The 17785-nt window shown below is 31.9% G+C and overlaps 3 protein-coding genes across 4 annotated transcripts; 2 read left to right on the top strand and 1 right to left on the bottom strand.

Moving 5' to 3' along the window:
• Positions 1 to 900: 900 nt before the first annotated feature.
• Positions 901 to 4628, top strand: LOC141453672 (uncharacterized). 2 transcript variants are annotated; one of them, XM_074127151.1, is made up of 6 exons: positions 901 to 1292; positions 1395 to 1656; positions 1997 to 2279; positions 2373 to 2573; positions 4211 to 4341; positions 4442 to 4628. In XM_074127151.1, the coding sequence occupies exons 1-6, from the start codon at positions 1235 to 1237 to the stop codon at positions 4566 to 4568; spliced, it is 1062 nt and encodes a 353-aa protein (XP_073983252.1). In that variant the 5' UTR covers positions 901 to 1234; the 3' UTR covers positions 4569 to 4628. The 2 variants fall into 2 exon arrangements, with proteins under 2 accessions (XP_073983252.1, XP_073983253.1); XM_074127152.1 differs by having other exon boundaries at positions 906 to 1292; positions 2087 to 2279; positions 4442 to 4623.
• Positions 4629 to 5169: 541 nt separating this feature from the next.
• Positions 5170 to 11855, bottom strand: LOC141453671 (nuclear envelope integral membrane protein-like). Its single transcript, XM_074127150.1, has 8 exons — positions 11363 to 11855; positions 11062 to 11189; positions 10112 to 10316; positions 9866 to 10032; positions 7851 to 8066; positions 6893 to 7017; positions 6634 to 6798; positions 5170 to 6518 (listed from the first exon to the last, which is right to left on the bottom strand). Exons 1-8 carry the CDS (start codon positions 11433 to 11435, stop codon positions 6401 to 6403), a joined length of 1197 nt encoding a protein of 398 aa, XP_073983251.1. The 5' UTR covers positions 11436 to 11855; the 3' UTR covers positions 5170 to 6400.
• Positions 11856 to 12026: 171 nt separating this feature from the next.
• emei (transmembrane protein 161-like emei) lies at positions 12027 to 17395 on the top strand. Its single transcript, XM_074127149.1, has 12 exons — positions 12027 to 12346; positions 12589 to 12692; positions 12781 to 12931; positions 13885 to 13998; positions 14081 to 14160; positions 14295 to 14516; positions 14837 to 14953; positions 15040 to 15180; positions 15274 to 15448; positions 16677 to 16773; positions 16861 to 17021; positions 17219 to 17395. The coding sequence occupies exons 1-12, from the start codon at positions 12344 to 12346 to the stop codon at positions 17336 to 17338; spliced, it is 1485 nt and encodes a 494-aa protein (XP_073983250.1). The 5' UTR covers positions 12027 to 12343; the 3' UTR covers positions 17339 to 17395.
• The last annotated feature ends 390 nt before the right edge of the window (positions 17396 to 17785 follow it).

Here is a 17785-nt window from a genome sequence, read left to right as displayed (position 1 = left end):
GTATAGATTGAGCTTCCCTAAGTAATATTAAAATCTTTAGTCCTGAAAGAGCTCCTTATCTCACAGGCAATTCCAATCTAGCAGTAAGCCTCCATCAATCGGTACAGACTCAAAATAGGAAACATTTTTTTTAAGTTAACCCTCCATCGGACGCAATATGTTTGTAACACCATAGGGTGCAGCTAATCTGTGAGATTAAGGACCCAATCCAAACATTTCATCAAAAATGTTTTGGAAACGTTTAAAAATTTTCAGTTTAATGTGAATAGAAAAAATCAGTCATCCCTAATTTTGGAGGTGCACATTTTTGTGAATGAATGTGGTGAGATGGTTTATTAGCATTATCCAAGAAATTTGTTTTACGCATTGATGCCCGCCTATGTTCAGAAGAGCGAAAGAATGACCATGAACCATCACCGAACGTTTCTGTCCGACGTTGTCACCAATTATACCAGGCAAACGCCATAAAATATTATGTACTCCTTCGTCTAACACTAAGAAGTAGGTTTTTTTATCCGACAATTTGGTTACTTTATCCTGTACATACGCACTCAAAATCATCTGCCAACATGATCAAAAAATTTAAAAAAAAACTTGTTTAGTGTCCGAAACTCCTCTTTCTTGTATTCAATATTATTCAACAAAAGACACTCGTTCCAAAAATAGTCAATAAGTAGAAAACTGTTTTTTAAATGATAATACGTACTTTGTAACAGATTTGATAAGAAAACTAAATTTAAAGCCAAATACACTTAACTCATAAAAAGCCAATGAACTTTTTTTGTATGGAGTTCCTGTAATTTCTATAATCTCATTACTCCACAGAAAAATAATTTATTGTATGCAAAATAAGTATTCATACAGCTGATTGTTATTAATTTTAGCTTTACTTATGTATGTAGTATGTACATACATATGTCCTTGAGAGGTTAAAGGCGAGCTGCTTATCTCTAATCGCCTCTCCGAGTATATTGCTGGAAATAATTTCAAAAACGTTTTACGAAGAACTTTTTTTTGAGAGTAATTTCGTTGGAAATATTTTTTGAAGAAATCTAATTAAAGAAGAAAAAAAAATTAAACTCAAAAGAAGATTTCTGTTTCCAAGGTTACTGACACACATTATCATGTTTTTAAGTACAAAAAACATATGGCAAGTGATTTTAGAAAGAGTGATGATAATTGATTATGCTCATGTAACAATCAAAGTACAGCGAATATCAACTTAATTAAAGATATGTCTAATCGAAATTTTATTACCAGAAGTAAATTCACTTTATGTTCTGTTGATGAAGGTAGGTCCTATATAAAAGGGAAAATAAATTAAAAAAAAATACTAATAATAAACTTGAACCCTAAAAATGGAATCAAATTTCTTAAAAAAAATTAATTTATAGACAATCACTTCAAGGAAAAATTGACTGATCTAAACAATGAACAAAAAAAAGGTAGTTCAGATAAAAATACTGAAATTAAAAATTATAAATTTATTGGTTGCGATTCAGAAGATGACATTGTACCAGTTGTACTGCCTAAAGTAGATTTCTGTGATACTCCGGAGTATTTATTTACTAGCAAAGAGAAGTGTTATCCGCCAATAAGTGATTTACGTGAAAATGATCGTGAAAAAATTGCTCATTTAATTGGAGAAATTATGAGGTATTTTACATTTAATTAAATACTTTAGATTTACAAAGAAATCTCAACAAGCATGAATGAAATCTGGCGTATATGCCAATTCTTTTGAAATATTAATTTGGAAAATTAGATTCGACTGCAGTTCTTGCTCGTGCTAGGAAGATAGAGGAAATAAAACAATAACTTTTGATAGAAATTCTGTATTCTTAAGTGTGGCCTAGAATCTACATCGTCTCTCTCTGCTTTAATAGATATTTTTTGTATATGTTTCTAAAAAAAAAGAGCAACGCAGCCCTAAAAAACATTAATCAGCTAAAAGATTCTTTCTTTGGATCTGAATTTAGACATCCTGTTCTTATAGCTTTGGACGTTGGAACGTCCTAGATGGTAAATGTTTAAACAATTTTAATTTTCAAAAAACTAACATTTTCTTTAATTACTATCATGAGAGATACAAAGATATGTACAACAAAAGAAATGAGGATTACCAGCTAATTCTAAATGATAATCTTAAGAAAAATGAAAAAATAATTCAATTAGAACAAGATTTATCAGCATTTAAGTTAGGATGTCAAGCCAAAGAAAATGATATTACATTTTTAACTGATGCACACAAAATACAAGAAACAGCACTGAAGAAGCAGGTAATTTTAAACTAACCTTTTTTTTGTTAATCATAAATACTCAGTTTTACCTTATTAAAAGAAGAAGAAGAAAACAAAAATTACCATTTACAGATTTTAGAATTCCAAAAGACGATTATGACGTTAACAAAAGAGAAATTAAATTTAGAAATAAATGTACAAAAACTTAAAAAGCAAAATGAACATTTTATGAAAGTTAATACAAATATAGATAAGGAGAAGCAGAAACTACAAAAGAAGTACATATTAATGAAGGATAGATTGAAAATGTCACTACACTTCATTAGCAATGGAGTAAGATTACTTTTATTTCAGCCAAACAGACAATGCAATTTTCACAATACTCTGATAACCTAAGCTAGAAAAATGATAAAATTCTATAAATTAACTTCTAATATTTAAAGAATAACGATAACTCCACGCTAACATTCAGGATTGTAAGTGCAATATCTCTAAACACTGGTGAGAACATGTATAGAACTTTCACGCTCCTTAAATATCAAATGAAAATACCAAATAGCGAACGAATCACTAAACATTACTTTTCAGTAACTATTTCTAGACTCTCTTAAACTCGATACGAGACTGCCATTTCTCTCAAATTTAAGACAGGCATACCAAATTCTCAAAACAGCTCTGTCCAATCTTCTAATTTACTGACGCTCGAGTACTAATATCTTGGCCTTGGGAGCAGCGTGGATCATGCACAAATCTTCAGGAATATGAAAACTCCCGAAATAAAAGCATACATATTTCTAGAAAAACCTATATACTCAAACGAAGTTGGATAACACCACCGCTTTGGAGAGAGAAAAAAAAAAAAACAGTTCTCTAAAGCTGCATAAATCAATACCAATTGGCACACCATTGCGTTTATAGTAAAATAAGATTCAGTAAACCTACCACATGATTCAGACTACATGTTAATTGTCCTTTGACCCATGTTCTTTCAATGGAGTGCAGATGTGCATGGCAGGCTGAAAATTTATATTATAATTTATGATAGTTTTTATTTTCGACCGTTGTTAATTATTGGGCGCATTCAGCAGACAAGAGCGCTACCAGATCGCTCCCAAAGGGAGTGCTTTATTTCTCTGAACCCTCTGCTACTAATATAACCTAAACATAACCTTTTTTTCGAATTAATATTGGCGAGGAATCGGTCAAATAAAAAACAACTCGTCTTTAAAATTAAAAGGTGCTAGGCCATTTCAGAATCTAGTATTTATTAATCATATTTCAATTTTTTAACTTGTTATCAAAGAGAAAGAAGAGCACGCGATAGGTCATTTTTATGTATTTTTTCATCCCCTTTCTACTAAAAATATTGCCAACGCAGTAAAGCTAGTATTTTTCTTAATATCGGGAAATAAGTCGTTTTCCGAGTGATTTTTCTAAAAAAAATCAAATATTAAGAGCTTTAGATATTCTCAAGCATACACGGAATGACTAAAAAATAATTTTACATCTGTTACAAACAAGGTTTAATAATTATTTGGTAATTTTGGGAGAGTTGCGTTTAATTACCAAAAAAATTTCAAAATTTTTTTTTTTTTAATACACGTACTTTGCTAGTAGCGATCACCGCTCCGTCGAAGTAGCATAGAAAATTTCCGCTCCATAAGATGGCGTCCGCTGCCACAACATGTTGTGAGAGAGATGCTAAAAGTGCGCCATTCAGCGGATAGTTCCCAAAAACGATGATTTTGGGAGTATTGAGATGCGGTCAATCAATAAGTTCAAAATTTTGTTTCATCTCACCGTTTTGGTAGATCTATTTACCATCTTCATCATATTACGTACACTAATATACATATACATATAGGACCAGCTATTTCTACGACCATGACCGACTTTGCATGTTTTAAATCAATTTGGTGTAAACACAAGATTTTCCAAATTTACTTTTTTTTTTAAATAATAATTTCAAGGAAAACAAAATGAAGAATAACCATCAAAAAAATATGATTAATGGAAAATATGTACAAGAGAAGAAAGAAAATACTGAACAATGGAAAAAACTAGATGATGGCAATAATAAAATTTCTTTTAAATTAACAGGGTTAGTAGAATTTTTTCATAAAATAACTACTATCAACATTGCTAAGAAATTAGTAAGCGACCCAGTAGTGTGTTAACAAAAGATTTTTTGTTTTCTGCAGGCCTGATCAAGAAATCCTTACTCAAAAACGTGAAATGCAATTCGACGATGATCTTATTAACGAATTATTTTTCCTTCCTTCGCAACAAACTTTTCCAGATTTTCCATTATTTTCATTTAAAAGTTAATGATTATATATATTTTTTTCTTACTACAAAAATAAAATGTATATTTACTTTAGTTTTGTAATTTTCTTTAATTTTACAACAAAGAAGTGGGTAAAGAAAGAAAACATTTAAGTACACAAAAACTCTTTATTTTTAAAACTACAATTGTTTTTCCTTTTTAGAACACATGTGGTGGAGGGTATTTAGTGATGAGCCATGTAAATATTATTTATTAAATTAAAATAAATTAGATAAATTACGAACATATTAAGAGGAAAAACAGGTTGCCACTCCAAAAAATAAAATCTTTGCCTCAGCTATTTCTGCATCATCCGAGCCATTTTTGGTTCCTGATGGAAGCACAATTTATTTATTTTCTTTTTTTAAAAAACGATTACTATTACTACATTTCTTACAAAATTTCCATCTCCTAAAGAACGAAAACTGTTGCAGCGGCTGAAAAGAAGATTGGGGGAGCACTAACAATCCCCTGAGGAATGGAGGCAGTTCGTCCTGGGGCGCTGTCGAGTTTCGCTCTGTGTTATAGCGATATCAGACTTCCGCTTTTCCATTTCAGATAGGACTCAGACTGGCCAATGGATTACCACCTTTTTTTCCCCCCCCTTACACAGAGATTTTCTACTTTCACTTGCAGTATTCGACCGAAAGTTGTAAATTTTCGATTTTCAGTTTTCACTAACTGTCAGCACGTGTAGTACTTGATAAGTCTACCACTGATAAGGAAGGGAAGTTAGGAAACCGGTCAGAGATACAAGAAATATGCATGCTACGAAGCAAAAAATCGAAGATATTTTCTATAAACTGGACACATTGAACTCATGGTGGTCTACAATATATATTTGAAACATTTTCCCCGGGAAAATTCTATTAATGAGTTTTCTGGGAGTGGGGGTAGGCTTTTCTCTAGAGGATCGATTGACTATGATGTACTGCACCACTAATAAAGGACGATTAAATTTCCAATCAAACAATAAATAAATGAAAATTACTTTCTGTTTTTTTTTGGAAAAAGAATGGTATTTTCCAAGCGGAAGTCCGAGATTACCGCCATCGCGCTCAAACTGCCTCATACCTTTGGATTATAGTGCTTCCCGCTCCAATAAACTCCCAAGGGAACTTCCCAATCTTCTAATTACATAGCTGCTGCCTTATTCAAGATTATTATGTGCTCTGAAGCAGTAATAATGACAAACCATGATTTCTTATTAAGTATTCTTTTCTTATTACGTGTCTACGTTGAATTATCTAGGCTTCTTCTCATAGAACTAGTGGCAACAAATTTATAAATTACAAGTAAAGTAATCGTCTACTTTTTCAGGCGGGGCTTAACGTCCAATTACTGTTTCGGAAGCACATACTATTAACATTTTTGTAAGAAAAAAAAAAAAGTAGGTGCATGAATCGAACTGAGGATCACCCACATTCAAATTCACGCTTTAGAACCAGTACACCAACATACTCGCCATAAGTTACAAGTAATTTACACATAAAATGATAATTTAATGTTGCTAAAAAATCAATCTGAAAAAAATTATTAAATAACAAAAAAAAACAAGAAAATTCCATTCTTTTGACCGAAACAATTTAATACTTACTATTATTATCATAAAGGCACTAAATTAATGTTCTTTTTTGGACAAATACCTTCTATTATTATCTTACTTACATTAAATAATCTCACAATTGTTCCTACAGTTTTTTCAAGAAAAATGCTTTCTTTTACTGCGTTACAAAACTAGAAAAAGTAAAATCATTGTTTAAAAATGATTCATAGAACACACAAGGTGAAAACGAAAAAAGCGAATGAATTTGGTTTTTGTACAATATTTGAATTATTCACTTGATGAATCATCCGTTAGTAAAGAATTATGGAAAACTTTTGGATCATATTCAAAGGCTAAAATTTCTTCATCTTGTAAATGTGAGGAACCTTCCATAAATTTAGCAAATCTGAAAAATAACATTGAACATAAAAGATAGAACACTAAGCTTCTAATCAAGTTTAAGCATTAAATCTTGCAAGATAATTGACCAACATTACAGATCAAAAGTGGCTATTACATACCTTAGAGGATCTTTAAGTTTTATAACAGTTCTCCATTGATTGCATTCAGGACTAGAGCAATAGCCTCTTAAACTTTCTAAAGCTTTTTCCGTTTCAATGACACCCTGTTGATGATATTCATCTTCAGAAAGTAATCTAGGCTTTGGTGGGAACCACCATCTTGTTCTGTGGAAATGTATGTACATTATTACTAGCTCATTTACCAATAACTATAGTTATTACATGTAAAATTAGATATAGATTAAAAACTAGAACTTACATTCTAAAAAATATATTCCGTAAACCTTTTCTAGGTAAATTATAGTATATTAATAGTAAAAAATTCAACGACATAGAGGCCTCTTGGAAATCGCTACTTAAAAATATCATGGCCATTGCAGCAGCCTAGAATGGAATAAATAAAAAATAAATCAGGTGAAAGTAATTGCACAATTTTTTTTAGGTATTGTGGTTGACCTATAAATGATAATTGCAGACTGGTCAGACTAAGCAGAAATTTCTTAATAAATTTCCTTTTTCTGCAACCATGTAGGAATGTTCTCATTACTCAATTAAAATCAGCTGTGTAATGCCCAACTTCCCACACTAGTGGGGAAATATTCCCATTAGTGTCACTTTCCTCACTAGTGAGTGGAAAAACTTTATTGTGCTTCCTTGATATAAGAAGTTTTGTTATTAACATAAATATTTTCTGTAAAACTTTAATAAGCTTATTTAACGTAACTAAATAATTAAAAAACGAATATTAAAAAATAAAATAAAAATTGAAAGGAATATAGAAATAAAAATAATACTTTAATAAATAGATATTTTTAATTATAACAGTTAAAAAGGTTATAGTGTTACCTTATAGAAATTTAAAATGGATTCTAGTGATTCCTGTTTAGAAAACACTCCTCCATCAATAAAAGAAACAGCAGAAAATGTAATAAGTAATGTAAATACGTAAGTAATGTAAATAATTGTAATATAACAATAAATGTTTATAATAAATAAATTACTTTTTGTAGACTGTAAAAATGAAATTTTTAATTTTTTTAGTTAATAAATCTAATGGTTGCAGAAAAAATATAATATTTAACTCGAGTGTCAAGTATTTTCCACATTTGTTAAATAAATAACTATTTCTTAGATTAATTAAAATAAAATCATGTTTTTATTTTATATAGTCATTATGTATTCTCTTTTTTTTGTTACATAAAATTTTATAAATTTACCTGTAACGCCCATCGAATTAAATTGATACTTCTGGGATCACTGACTGGCCCGTAACGGTAGCACACTACAAAACTTATAATACCAGTACTTAAAATATAATAAAATACATAAGATTTGTACTCCACTGCTATCAATCTAACATTGTCCCACAACATCTGGACAATATATATGCCAATAGTCCAACCACCAGCCAGGAATGAATACATTACTGGTTTCTGGAAAATAAATCATTTTTATCAGAGGGAGATTCTTTTTTATAGTGAATGTCAAATTTTTAGTTAATTATAAAAAGGATTACTAAGAAAATATTGAATAGATGCATAAATTTGAATCAATAAAATCAGGATTTAGTTTTATTTTTGAAGGATAGCACTGACGGTGTGAATGAATCCTTGGTCAATGAAAATTTAGCCATTACTATTGTCTGTCTATCTAAATTAACAAATTTGTGCTCAGGCTCCAAGGAGTCCTAGAAAGTGATTCAAATCAATGATTCTCCTAGAGAGCCAAATTCAAAATTCTTTGAAGAGTAACGATGAATAGCTCACGATGTTAGATCAGATTAGAGGTGAGACGATCCTTGTGACACACACACAACACCCTTCATCAGAAACAAACACAGCCATGCTTGAAGTATTACAGGAAGTGAAAAATGTTGTCAATATGCCCACCTCCAGCAGAGAAAGAAACAGTTGAGCCCAAAAAGAAAGCCAACGCCTAGTCAAAGAACTTGTAAGAACTCTTAAGTATTTTCTCTCAACTACTCTATCAAGTGCTGTCCATTATTTTTGGTGACTGATTCATAGATTCAATAGGATGAAAAAATAATTGCCATTTCAGTCGTGATACATTTATTCTGCCGAGCTTTCGTCCTAGGGACTAGGTCATCTTCAGGGCTAGTTTACAAAGTAATATTTTTACATTACAGGGATTGGTGTGCCTTCTGTCTTGTCAGTCCAAGAAGACACACCTGTAATGTAAAATATTACTTGGTAAATGTAGGCGCTCGAGTACGCCTACACCCAAATGCCCAAGTGGGCGCTGTACGAAATAATAGTAGACAAAGAAGAATAGAAAAACTAAAGAGAAATAAAAGAAAAAGGGGAAGGTACTTACCCTTTGCAAGGAGCGATGTGCGTGAGGTATGTTGATAATCTGCCTGAGAAGCGATGAGAGGAAAGGAAGCTGTGGAGCGGAAGCGTGTATATATGTTTATGTAAATGTGTGTGTGTGTGTGTGTGTTGAGCTCTGAGAAAGGGAGGCAATATTTGGGCTCAGGCTCATAGAAGCGTAGCGGAAGTGGAAATGAGGTAAGCGGAAGAGTAAAGGGGGAATAGTGCAATAAGTGCACTATAAGCGGTGGAATATGCGTGAAGCGATATTCGGGAGAGGCGTTTAGATGCGGATGATGCGTACTGTTAGGTGTCAGCGGAAGTATGAAAGTAATAGCGTACTAAGGGCACTAGATGCAGATGAAAAATGATAGGCGTGAAGTGATGAGTGAAGCGTTGAATATAAGCGTATTAGCACAGAAACACAGAAGCGTAAATAGCGCGGTCCCGCAGAGAACTGTGTAGGCTCGAAAGGTGACCACACGGTCCTAAAGGAAGTAGTGGGGCAAAGGGCTTAGAATAGAAAAAACAAATAAAGGAAATAGAAGTGATAGGTAGTGACGCATTTGGCATAAGAAACGGAAACTAAGATTTTAATATACTGAAAATTATTGAATAAAAAATAAGACTTAGTAATTGGCGATAGTGATAGCAGGAAATTAAGGCGGATGCGTACATTAGTACGCGCGCGGGCGCGAGACTGAGCCGCGGGAGTCGGAAGTTAGTCACGACCGAACAGTAAACTAGCCCTGAAGATGACCTAGTCCCAAGGTTGAAAGCATAATAAAGTTTTCCCTGATTGAAAATGGCATTTATTTTTTCATCCTATTACTCTATCAAGCTTAAATAGTTAAAAAGAAAAAATAATTTAAAAAAACACACACAATAATAAAGATACTCACTCTAGGCATAAGTCTGCTAAGAAAATAGACAAATATAAGCACTGAAGCAAAAATTCCAAGGGACATGCCAGTTAGATAATAAAATAGTGAATTGCTGCTTAAAGATGGCGCTGAGAGAAATACAGTAAAACCCCAAAGACAAAGTAAAATTCTCCAATAATCCACGCCTAAAATAAATAAATAAATAAATGAAAGCAAAAAATAAATATGATTAAAAAAAATAACTTATTATTTTATTATACTTACGAATTCTATTCAATTTAATTTCATACTCTTTATCAGACACTATACCAATACAAGTTTGATTAAATGGATTCAATTTTATAAACTGTCTTTTTGTAAATATATTCAAATTCCATGTAGTTCTCTCTTTTTCATATTTATTTCTAACATCTTCAGGATTATGCCCATCGTATAAGGTGTATTCATCCGGTTGTAGAGATAATTGTAACTGTAATTAATATATTTGTAACTTAATGAATTTTTTAAGGTATAAATTGGAATGATTCCTGACTAGATATTATTCTAAAATAAATGTACAAACAAATTTGGAATTTAGAATAAAGTACAGACTTGAAAAAATAATAATAATAAAGACTCCCAATGCTTAGGATCAGTCCTATAAATGAAGGTGTCATTGATGCCAGAAACTGAGAGGAGAAGAAGCGATATAATCATTGAAATGTACGATATGGTACAAGGTTATTCTCGCCAGAGGAGGATTCAATTATAATATAATTGAATATGAATTGAATTATATTATAAAGTCTATCGTCCACAGTAACCTGCAACAATGGGTGAAAAATAAAAAGCAGAAAGGTCGACCCGTCTAGCAACAGAAATGTACTTCTGAAGGCACACAGTAAGAAACCAAGAAAAATGAGTGAGACAGTCCGATATAAGGGAGCATTTCCTTTCTTGGCATAGACTGCAAGGACACCCAGTGGTTATCTTTTCTGCGCTTATTGTTCCATAAGAAAAACATAACGCCAATTAAAGTCGGCATGAGCATTCAGTTGCACAGCCATTTACCGTAATTTGCGACTAGCAGGGTCTAACGGAATGGGCTTGAAACTGGCCATTAACAACTAACTCTGCAACTCGTATTAGTAAAAGCAAAGAAGGATTTATACTTGGGAAACTTTTTTTTTTTTTTTTATAAATTCCGTTATATGCTTTGAATAACAAAATTTTACCTGTACAGTTTCCCACATATGGATAATATGCTTCAAACGTCCTTTATAGCAATAAATTTCAAATTCTTGACTACGCTTGCCTTGATTTCCATTTACAGCCATACCTTCTTCCAAAGACTTCTCTAAAACTTAAAAACCCGTATACTTAATTTATAATATTCGATTAAAATAGTTGCAAGTTCTCGTTTGCACATATATTTATATAACAAAATAAGATATATTATTATATTAAAATAATGTTCAATACTTAAAAAATAATTTTCACTTAAAATATATTTAAGTAAAAATAAGAATAACTCACCCACAGCTGTACCAAACTGAGCACAAGCAATGCATAGTAAGATCAGCCAAGAACACAGTGAAATGTACATCATATTTCAGAAAGAAATTAACACAACAAAACCAAACATGGAAAAAGTAGAAGTACTAAGTTTGCTTGAGAACTTCTTCCATTATTTATGAAACTAAAGAAAACACTCTGAAATCACTGTACAATTTACTTATGCCTGTACAATTAATTAGTTTACTAACTGGAAAACAAATTTAAAAAAACTCAAAATAATCTAGAGTACATCTGACGCCCCCACACATGCAGAAACAGGAGGTTTGTTGGTGTAATAATTAAAATTATAGGCCAAGAGTAAAAATAGGAGGTAAAGTAAGTTTCAGCCAGCGTTTAAGTAGATATTTATGCATGATGCCTAGCATAACCATTATCAAAAGATAGGTTATACTCGGTTACTTAACCGGTTTTTCAACTGATTTTGAGGGAAATAGATCGATTCTCTTGTAACACGCATTATGTACTAAAATTCCAGCAGGCTAAAATAAGCATTTTTTTTGTTTACTTGTTCAATAATAGCTATCTATTATTTTCGTATCAATGCGCATATTTCTATTTAATTTTTTTGCTTCCTTCTCTCTAAAAAAAAAAATTTCAACTTTGCAAGATTTAAGGCCCCCATTTAGCTTGGAGGCTAAAAACTTCCATAAGCTAACCTTGAGTCGTACTCCTAAACTTACACTGTTCAGTACTAGTTACTGGTGTTTATGTACTGTAATGCTGTTTATGGGTAATTGAAGATTACAGTTGTACTGTATACTGTCTACGTGAAGGAGTCTTGACTAGTCTAGGCATTCTTGTCTAGACCATATTGCGAATTGAAATTGCACTAACCTTACGAAGAGGTAACCTCGATAGTGTTATGGTTGCGGCGTGTACGCTGTTCTGAAGTTCAGATTCTTGAGCTACGTTTGATGATACATTATATCTCTTGTAAAAATGGTACGCACATGGTCTTCTTATAAATAAATTGCAATTTACTTGAGATTTTTCAAAAAATATACTTTTTCAAAGCATACATGTTTGTGACCTAGTTGTTCTAAATTTGGAATTTTAGTGTTTCTGAATTATCCATAATTAGTTATTTTTAATTTTTGATTGATATTTAGAGATAATTCAAATGCAAATAGAAATACTATGCAATTTGATTTAAAAGATGTAAATATGTATGTTTTCTATTTCAGGCTTTACTTGGCTATCAGCTAGTAATAACTTTAGTAATGGTTAGTGTGATTCAAAAATTAGGAAAACATTATTCTTTGGCTCGTTGGTTCCTTTGCTCGACAGGGTATTTTTTTTTGTATATTTTTATTTCTTGATTTTTAACCGGTATCAAAGCATTTATTATGTTAATGAATAAACTGTGTTTCTTGTAGATTAGTCCGATATTTATATCCCACTGATGATGAACTGAGATCATTAGCGGGTATCCCTAGAGAAAAAACGAAAGGTAAAAAAGATAAACGTCACTATGAAAATGGTGCAGCAAAATCAGTTTTCCATGTGCCTCGTAATTTGGATTTACAGGTAATATTTCATTCATTTTTTTTTTTTTGCATTTAACAAACTCTTGATTTACTGATAGAAATTTGAAATTTAAACTTTTTTTTTTATTGAAACTTCCAATCTTTAGAAGTAAAGGTTGCCAATAGATTTGATACTGACTAAATAAGAACCGTTTCTAAGAAGGATGTGACTAGCCACTACTTGTAGTCCTTAAGCATTCAGAACTAGTTTTGACATCAGTTTCTCGAACACAAAACCTCTTTTTCAGGATCTGGGCTCATAGATTAAAAGGTGGGATGGTTTAGTCCCCGAGCACCGCAACCGGTGGGACCTTAATGTGGCGGTCTAGATCTCAGAGAAACATCTCTTTTTTGGGGTGTTTTCCCATTTGTTTCTTGGCGGGTTATTGCCACTAGTTTCCTAAGGTCAAACGACCAATATTGTAAATATCGCGTCAAGGAAGTCTCATACTATTTTGAATTAACTTTGTAGCCAATATATTCAAACAGAATCGCATTCGTTTTTTGTTTTTGTTTTTTAATTGTAAACAGCCATTATTTTGATAGTACTTGATTGTCAAAGTTAGTGCCTCAAGAAATGATGTCTAAATACTTTTCTAAACTAAATCCCATACTAAAATGAATGGCTTTAAATGAAACAAAAAAATCGCGAGAAATATAAACAAAAATACCGTTGAATCGCTGGTTATGAATATCACGAAACAAATTTGATATAATCGTTTTTATATTTATGATATTGCGAGACCAGTAAAGCTAATATGCATTGTGGTACTGGGTTTGATTCCCGGTCTTGGCCTTGGATTTTATTTAATGGATAAATGAGAAATAGTAAAGTACGTTTGCTAGTCGCCTCCGTCCACGACACCTAGTAAATGGTAGTTGGACGTTAAGCCCCGCCTGAAAAAATAGGCGATTACTTTACTTTACTTCATATTTATGATATTCTGTTTTTAGTTGGAAAGTGCCAAAGTTAGTATTTTAGATGTTGTACACTTAAGATATTATTCAGAATATCAAATGTTAATGGATTTTTCTGTGTACGCCCTTATTGTATATACACTTACTGAGGTAAGTCCATGGATGAATTGATTAATTCAATTTTTATTATCGAGTCTTTTAAACTATTAATAATCGTCATCAATCTGTTTAGATTTTCTCCTATTTTATGCCATTAAAGGATGAGGTGAATTTAAGTACGATTTGGTGCTGTTTAGTTGTATTGTTTTCTATGTATCCTTTAATGTATGTTGTCAATCAATGAATTTACATATGTAAAACTTAATTTTAAAAATATTTCTTTTTTTGTACTATTTGTAAAAAAAGAAGTTTTCCTTAACGGTCCCATATTTTATTTTTCTTTAAAGGAAAATATTGTTAAGTTTGACCGTACAGTACTTTACTGGTGAAGAATCTATTGGTGAAAGATCCACTGTTATAGTAACCTTTTTCGCCTACCTAGTTCTATCAATGGCTATACTATTAATAGATGAAAAAACTTTAGAAACAGGACTGGAAGAAGCTTATGGTAGTTTTAATGCCAGTGCGCACGTTTTTCTGGAGAAACATGGTCTTACTATAACTTCTGAGTAAGTTTTTGTTTATTATATGTTGGTTCATTTATTATTATTAGTTTTTTTTGGTACTTTTACTCTTTCGCCTTTCTGATTGTGTGGGTAGTTGAAGGGAGAAAGTTAAGTATAACCTTGAAAGTGTTGGGTATATGGCAGAGCTAGAGGAGTCACATGCTAGATTTGAACTTTACAAACTGTAACGGTTCTATTTCAAGAATTATTTTTTAAAAAAAAACATAATATTGTTAGTTTTCTGTGGTGAACAGTTATATTTTTAAAGGGAACTGTTCTATTCTCTACTTAAATCGTATAATTGTAGCTCATTTAAATTTCAGAGGCCCTGCTTCTAAATTTATTCTAAAATTCTGCATCGCTGTTTGGTGCGCACTAATTGGGGCGCTATTTACATTTCCTGGCCTGAGAATGGCTAAAATGCATTGGGATTCTTTGAAGTGAGTAAAGTTATTCACAGATCTTTGTACTGTTCATGATTTCTGATCATGAATATTTATTGTACTTTTTTTTTTTTTAATTGCAGATATTGTAACGAAAGAAAAATAATGAGTCTAATATTAAATGTCAGTTTTATTACTCCTTTTATGTTAGTTCTACTTTGGTTAAAACCTGTTACAAAACATTATTTGACCGTGAGAATTTTTAGTGGTATGGAGAAACCATTGTAGGTATTAAATTTGAAATAAATTCATTTTTTATACTGCGTAAAATTCTGAAACTTTACTTTAAATATTTTTTTTTTGTAAATTATTTACAGATTAACTGAAAGTGCTTTCGACAGTTTGAGATTAATTCTTGTAATAGTTGTTGTGATCTTCAGACTCATCTTGATGCCTTTATATCTGCAAGCTTATTTAAATATAGCAGAGATGCGTATTCAAGAACAAAAAAAGGAAGCAGGTCGAATTACAAATAAAGATCTACAAAAGAAGGTTAGAATTGTTTGTGCTTAATTATTATTATTATTAGAATCTATTAGTAAAAACAGTGAAATGGGGGAATAAAATGCATCAACCTTCAAAGTTCCAAGACACGCAATACTATTGTCTTCTTCGGGAATGTTGTCCTTTTGATCGCCAGTGACAATTACTTTTTTCTGCAACCATGTAGGAATGTTCTCATTACTCAATTAAAATCAGCTGTGTAATGCCCAACTTTACCTCACTAGTGGGGAAAAATTCCCATTAGTGTCACTTTCCTCACTAGTGAGTGAAAAAACTTTATTGTGCTTCCTTGATATAAGAAGTTTTGTTATTAAATATTTTCTGTAAAACTTTAATAAGCTTATTTAACGTAACTAAATAATTAAAAAAACGAATATTAGAAAGATAAAATAAAAATTGAAAGGAATATAGAATTAAAAATAATATTTTAATAAACAGATATTTTTAATTATAACAGTTAAAAAGGTTATAGTGTTACCTTATAGAAATTTAAAATGGATTCTAGTGATTCCTGTTTAGTTTTTTTTTTTTAGTTAATAACCCTAATGGTTGCAGAAAAAATATAATATTTAACTCGAGTGTAAAGTATTTTCCTCACACTCGGCAATTTGCACTTGCACTCGCCTCACTTCGCTCGCTCGTGCGTGCAAACCCTGTCCCGTGTGAGGAAAAGTACTACTTTCCACACTTGTTAAATAAACCCTGTGAGTTAAGCAGACTCGTACAGATATACTTCTTCGCCGATCTTGAATGTGCGCATTCTTTTTGCTGTTCTACTGTACGGGTATCAGTGTCCAGAATTGCTCTGAACTGCTCGTTTCGTAGTCTCTTTCTCAGCCCAGATACAAATTCCCGTATGGTTAACTCCGATTTTTCGACCGCTGCACCTGGCATGAATCAAGAAGTGGAAAGTGAATCCTTAAGGATGAATGTATTGTCATTCAACCTGGCCATAAGCATGTAGGTTACCAGCTTTTTTACCTGAAATCCAGGGGACACCTGGCAGCTCCATGTATACAGGATGATCGTGTCGTTTACTGTTGTCGTCCACTGATAAGAGTTTAGTTTCTTAAATTCTTTTAACTTGTAGGGCACCCATCTATTCCAATCGTTTCTATCAGATAAACAGTTCCTACAACTATATAATAATAATAAAAATCCATGATTTTTGTTACTCTCTGTTGTATGTCAGTAACTGTTAGACATAACTATTTAGGTGGCAGCTGTATTTTACTACATGTGTGTGGTCGCTCTACAGTATCTAGCGCCCATGTTCCTGTGCCTCTTCTTTTCACTTTTATATAAAACTTTAGGTAATAATCTATAAATTTGGTGATATATTAATAAATTATGACATAATCGCAATATAATAAAATAGTAACGAGATAATTCTTTTACAGGTGAATACCAGTGGACAGGTATATTGAATTTTAAGGAGAGTTTAGAAGAAGAATGCCCAATAAGTGGAAAGCGACCTACTACGGCCACTCCTCTTGGTGAAGAGGACACAGTACTCAGAACTGCCCAAGAGTTTACCTTAGCATTTGCATCACTTAAACAGGTGGGAAAGTACGGGCACCTGGAAGTAGATCACTTAATGGATCTTCCATTTTTCTGAGATTTTTTTTTTCGAATATGTCGATTTTCTCGAAACTTTCCCATCAAAAGTTGTTATTTGAATATATAATAATATAATAATTTGTTCTGTATTGTTATTTTCTACTCTGATTTCTTATTTGTTTTCTTTTATGCCACCAGGTGATGACAAAGGAAGTGGCCAGAGGCGTTTTTGGTTTTGCAACTTGGTGGAGTTGTTTTGCATGGTTTGCGTCATCATCTTTGGGACTTATTTATCAATCGTATTTCTCCCATTCTTAGTAAAACTAAGGAAGTGGTGCAATAAATATGTGAACTGTACAAAACAAAACAAAACCCCCCAAAAAATTAACTCTTCATTTTAATTATTGGCAATATCCAATATCTTCTGGTCTTGAAGAGTTGTAAATGAATTGTTCTTGAAGATGATTATGGACAGATTTAGATGAAACAAATTAAAGCAATCAAAATGTTACCATAGATTCTGTTGACAACTGATGAAAATAATGAATAACTCTTAACGAAGTAACTATGCATCATGGATTTGGGAATTTTAAGTCTATAGGAAAAGAGTAAAAAAAAAAATTCTAAGTTGGGTATTCATCATTTTCGTGCAGTTTTTGATGATCAACCCTTATACAATTGTCCTATCGGACAGCTTTAATAATTGCTGCATTCTTGAAGAATTACGTCAATCGAGTGATCAACAAATTCTAATTAATGATCTGG

Source organism: Rhodnius prolixus, unplaced genomic scaffold (genome assembly GCF_049639745.1).
Source record: "Rhodnius prolixus isolate KJV_2025 unplaced genomic scaffold, Rpr scaffold_3, whole genome shotgun sequence".
NCBI lineage: Eukaryota > Metazoa > Arthropoda > Insecta > Hemiptera > Reduviidae > Rhodnius > Rhodnius prolixus.
Note: the sequence above shows the minus strand (reverse complement) of the source record. Positions and strands in the feature narration are given on the sequence as shown.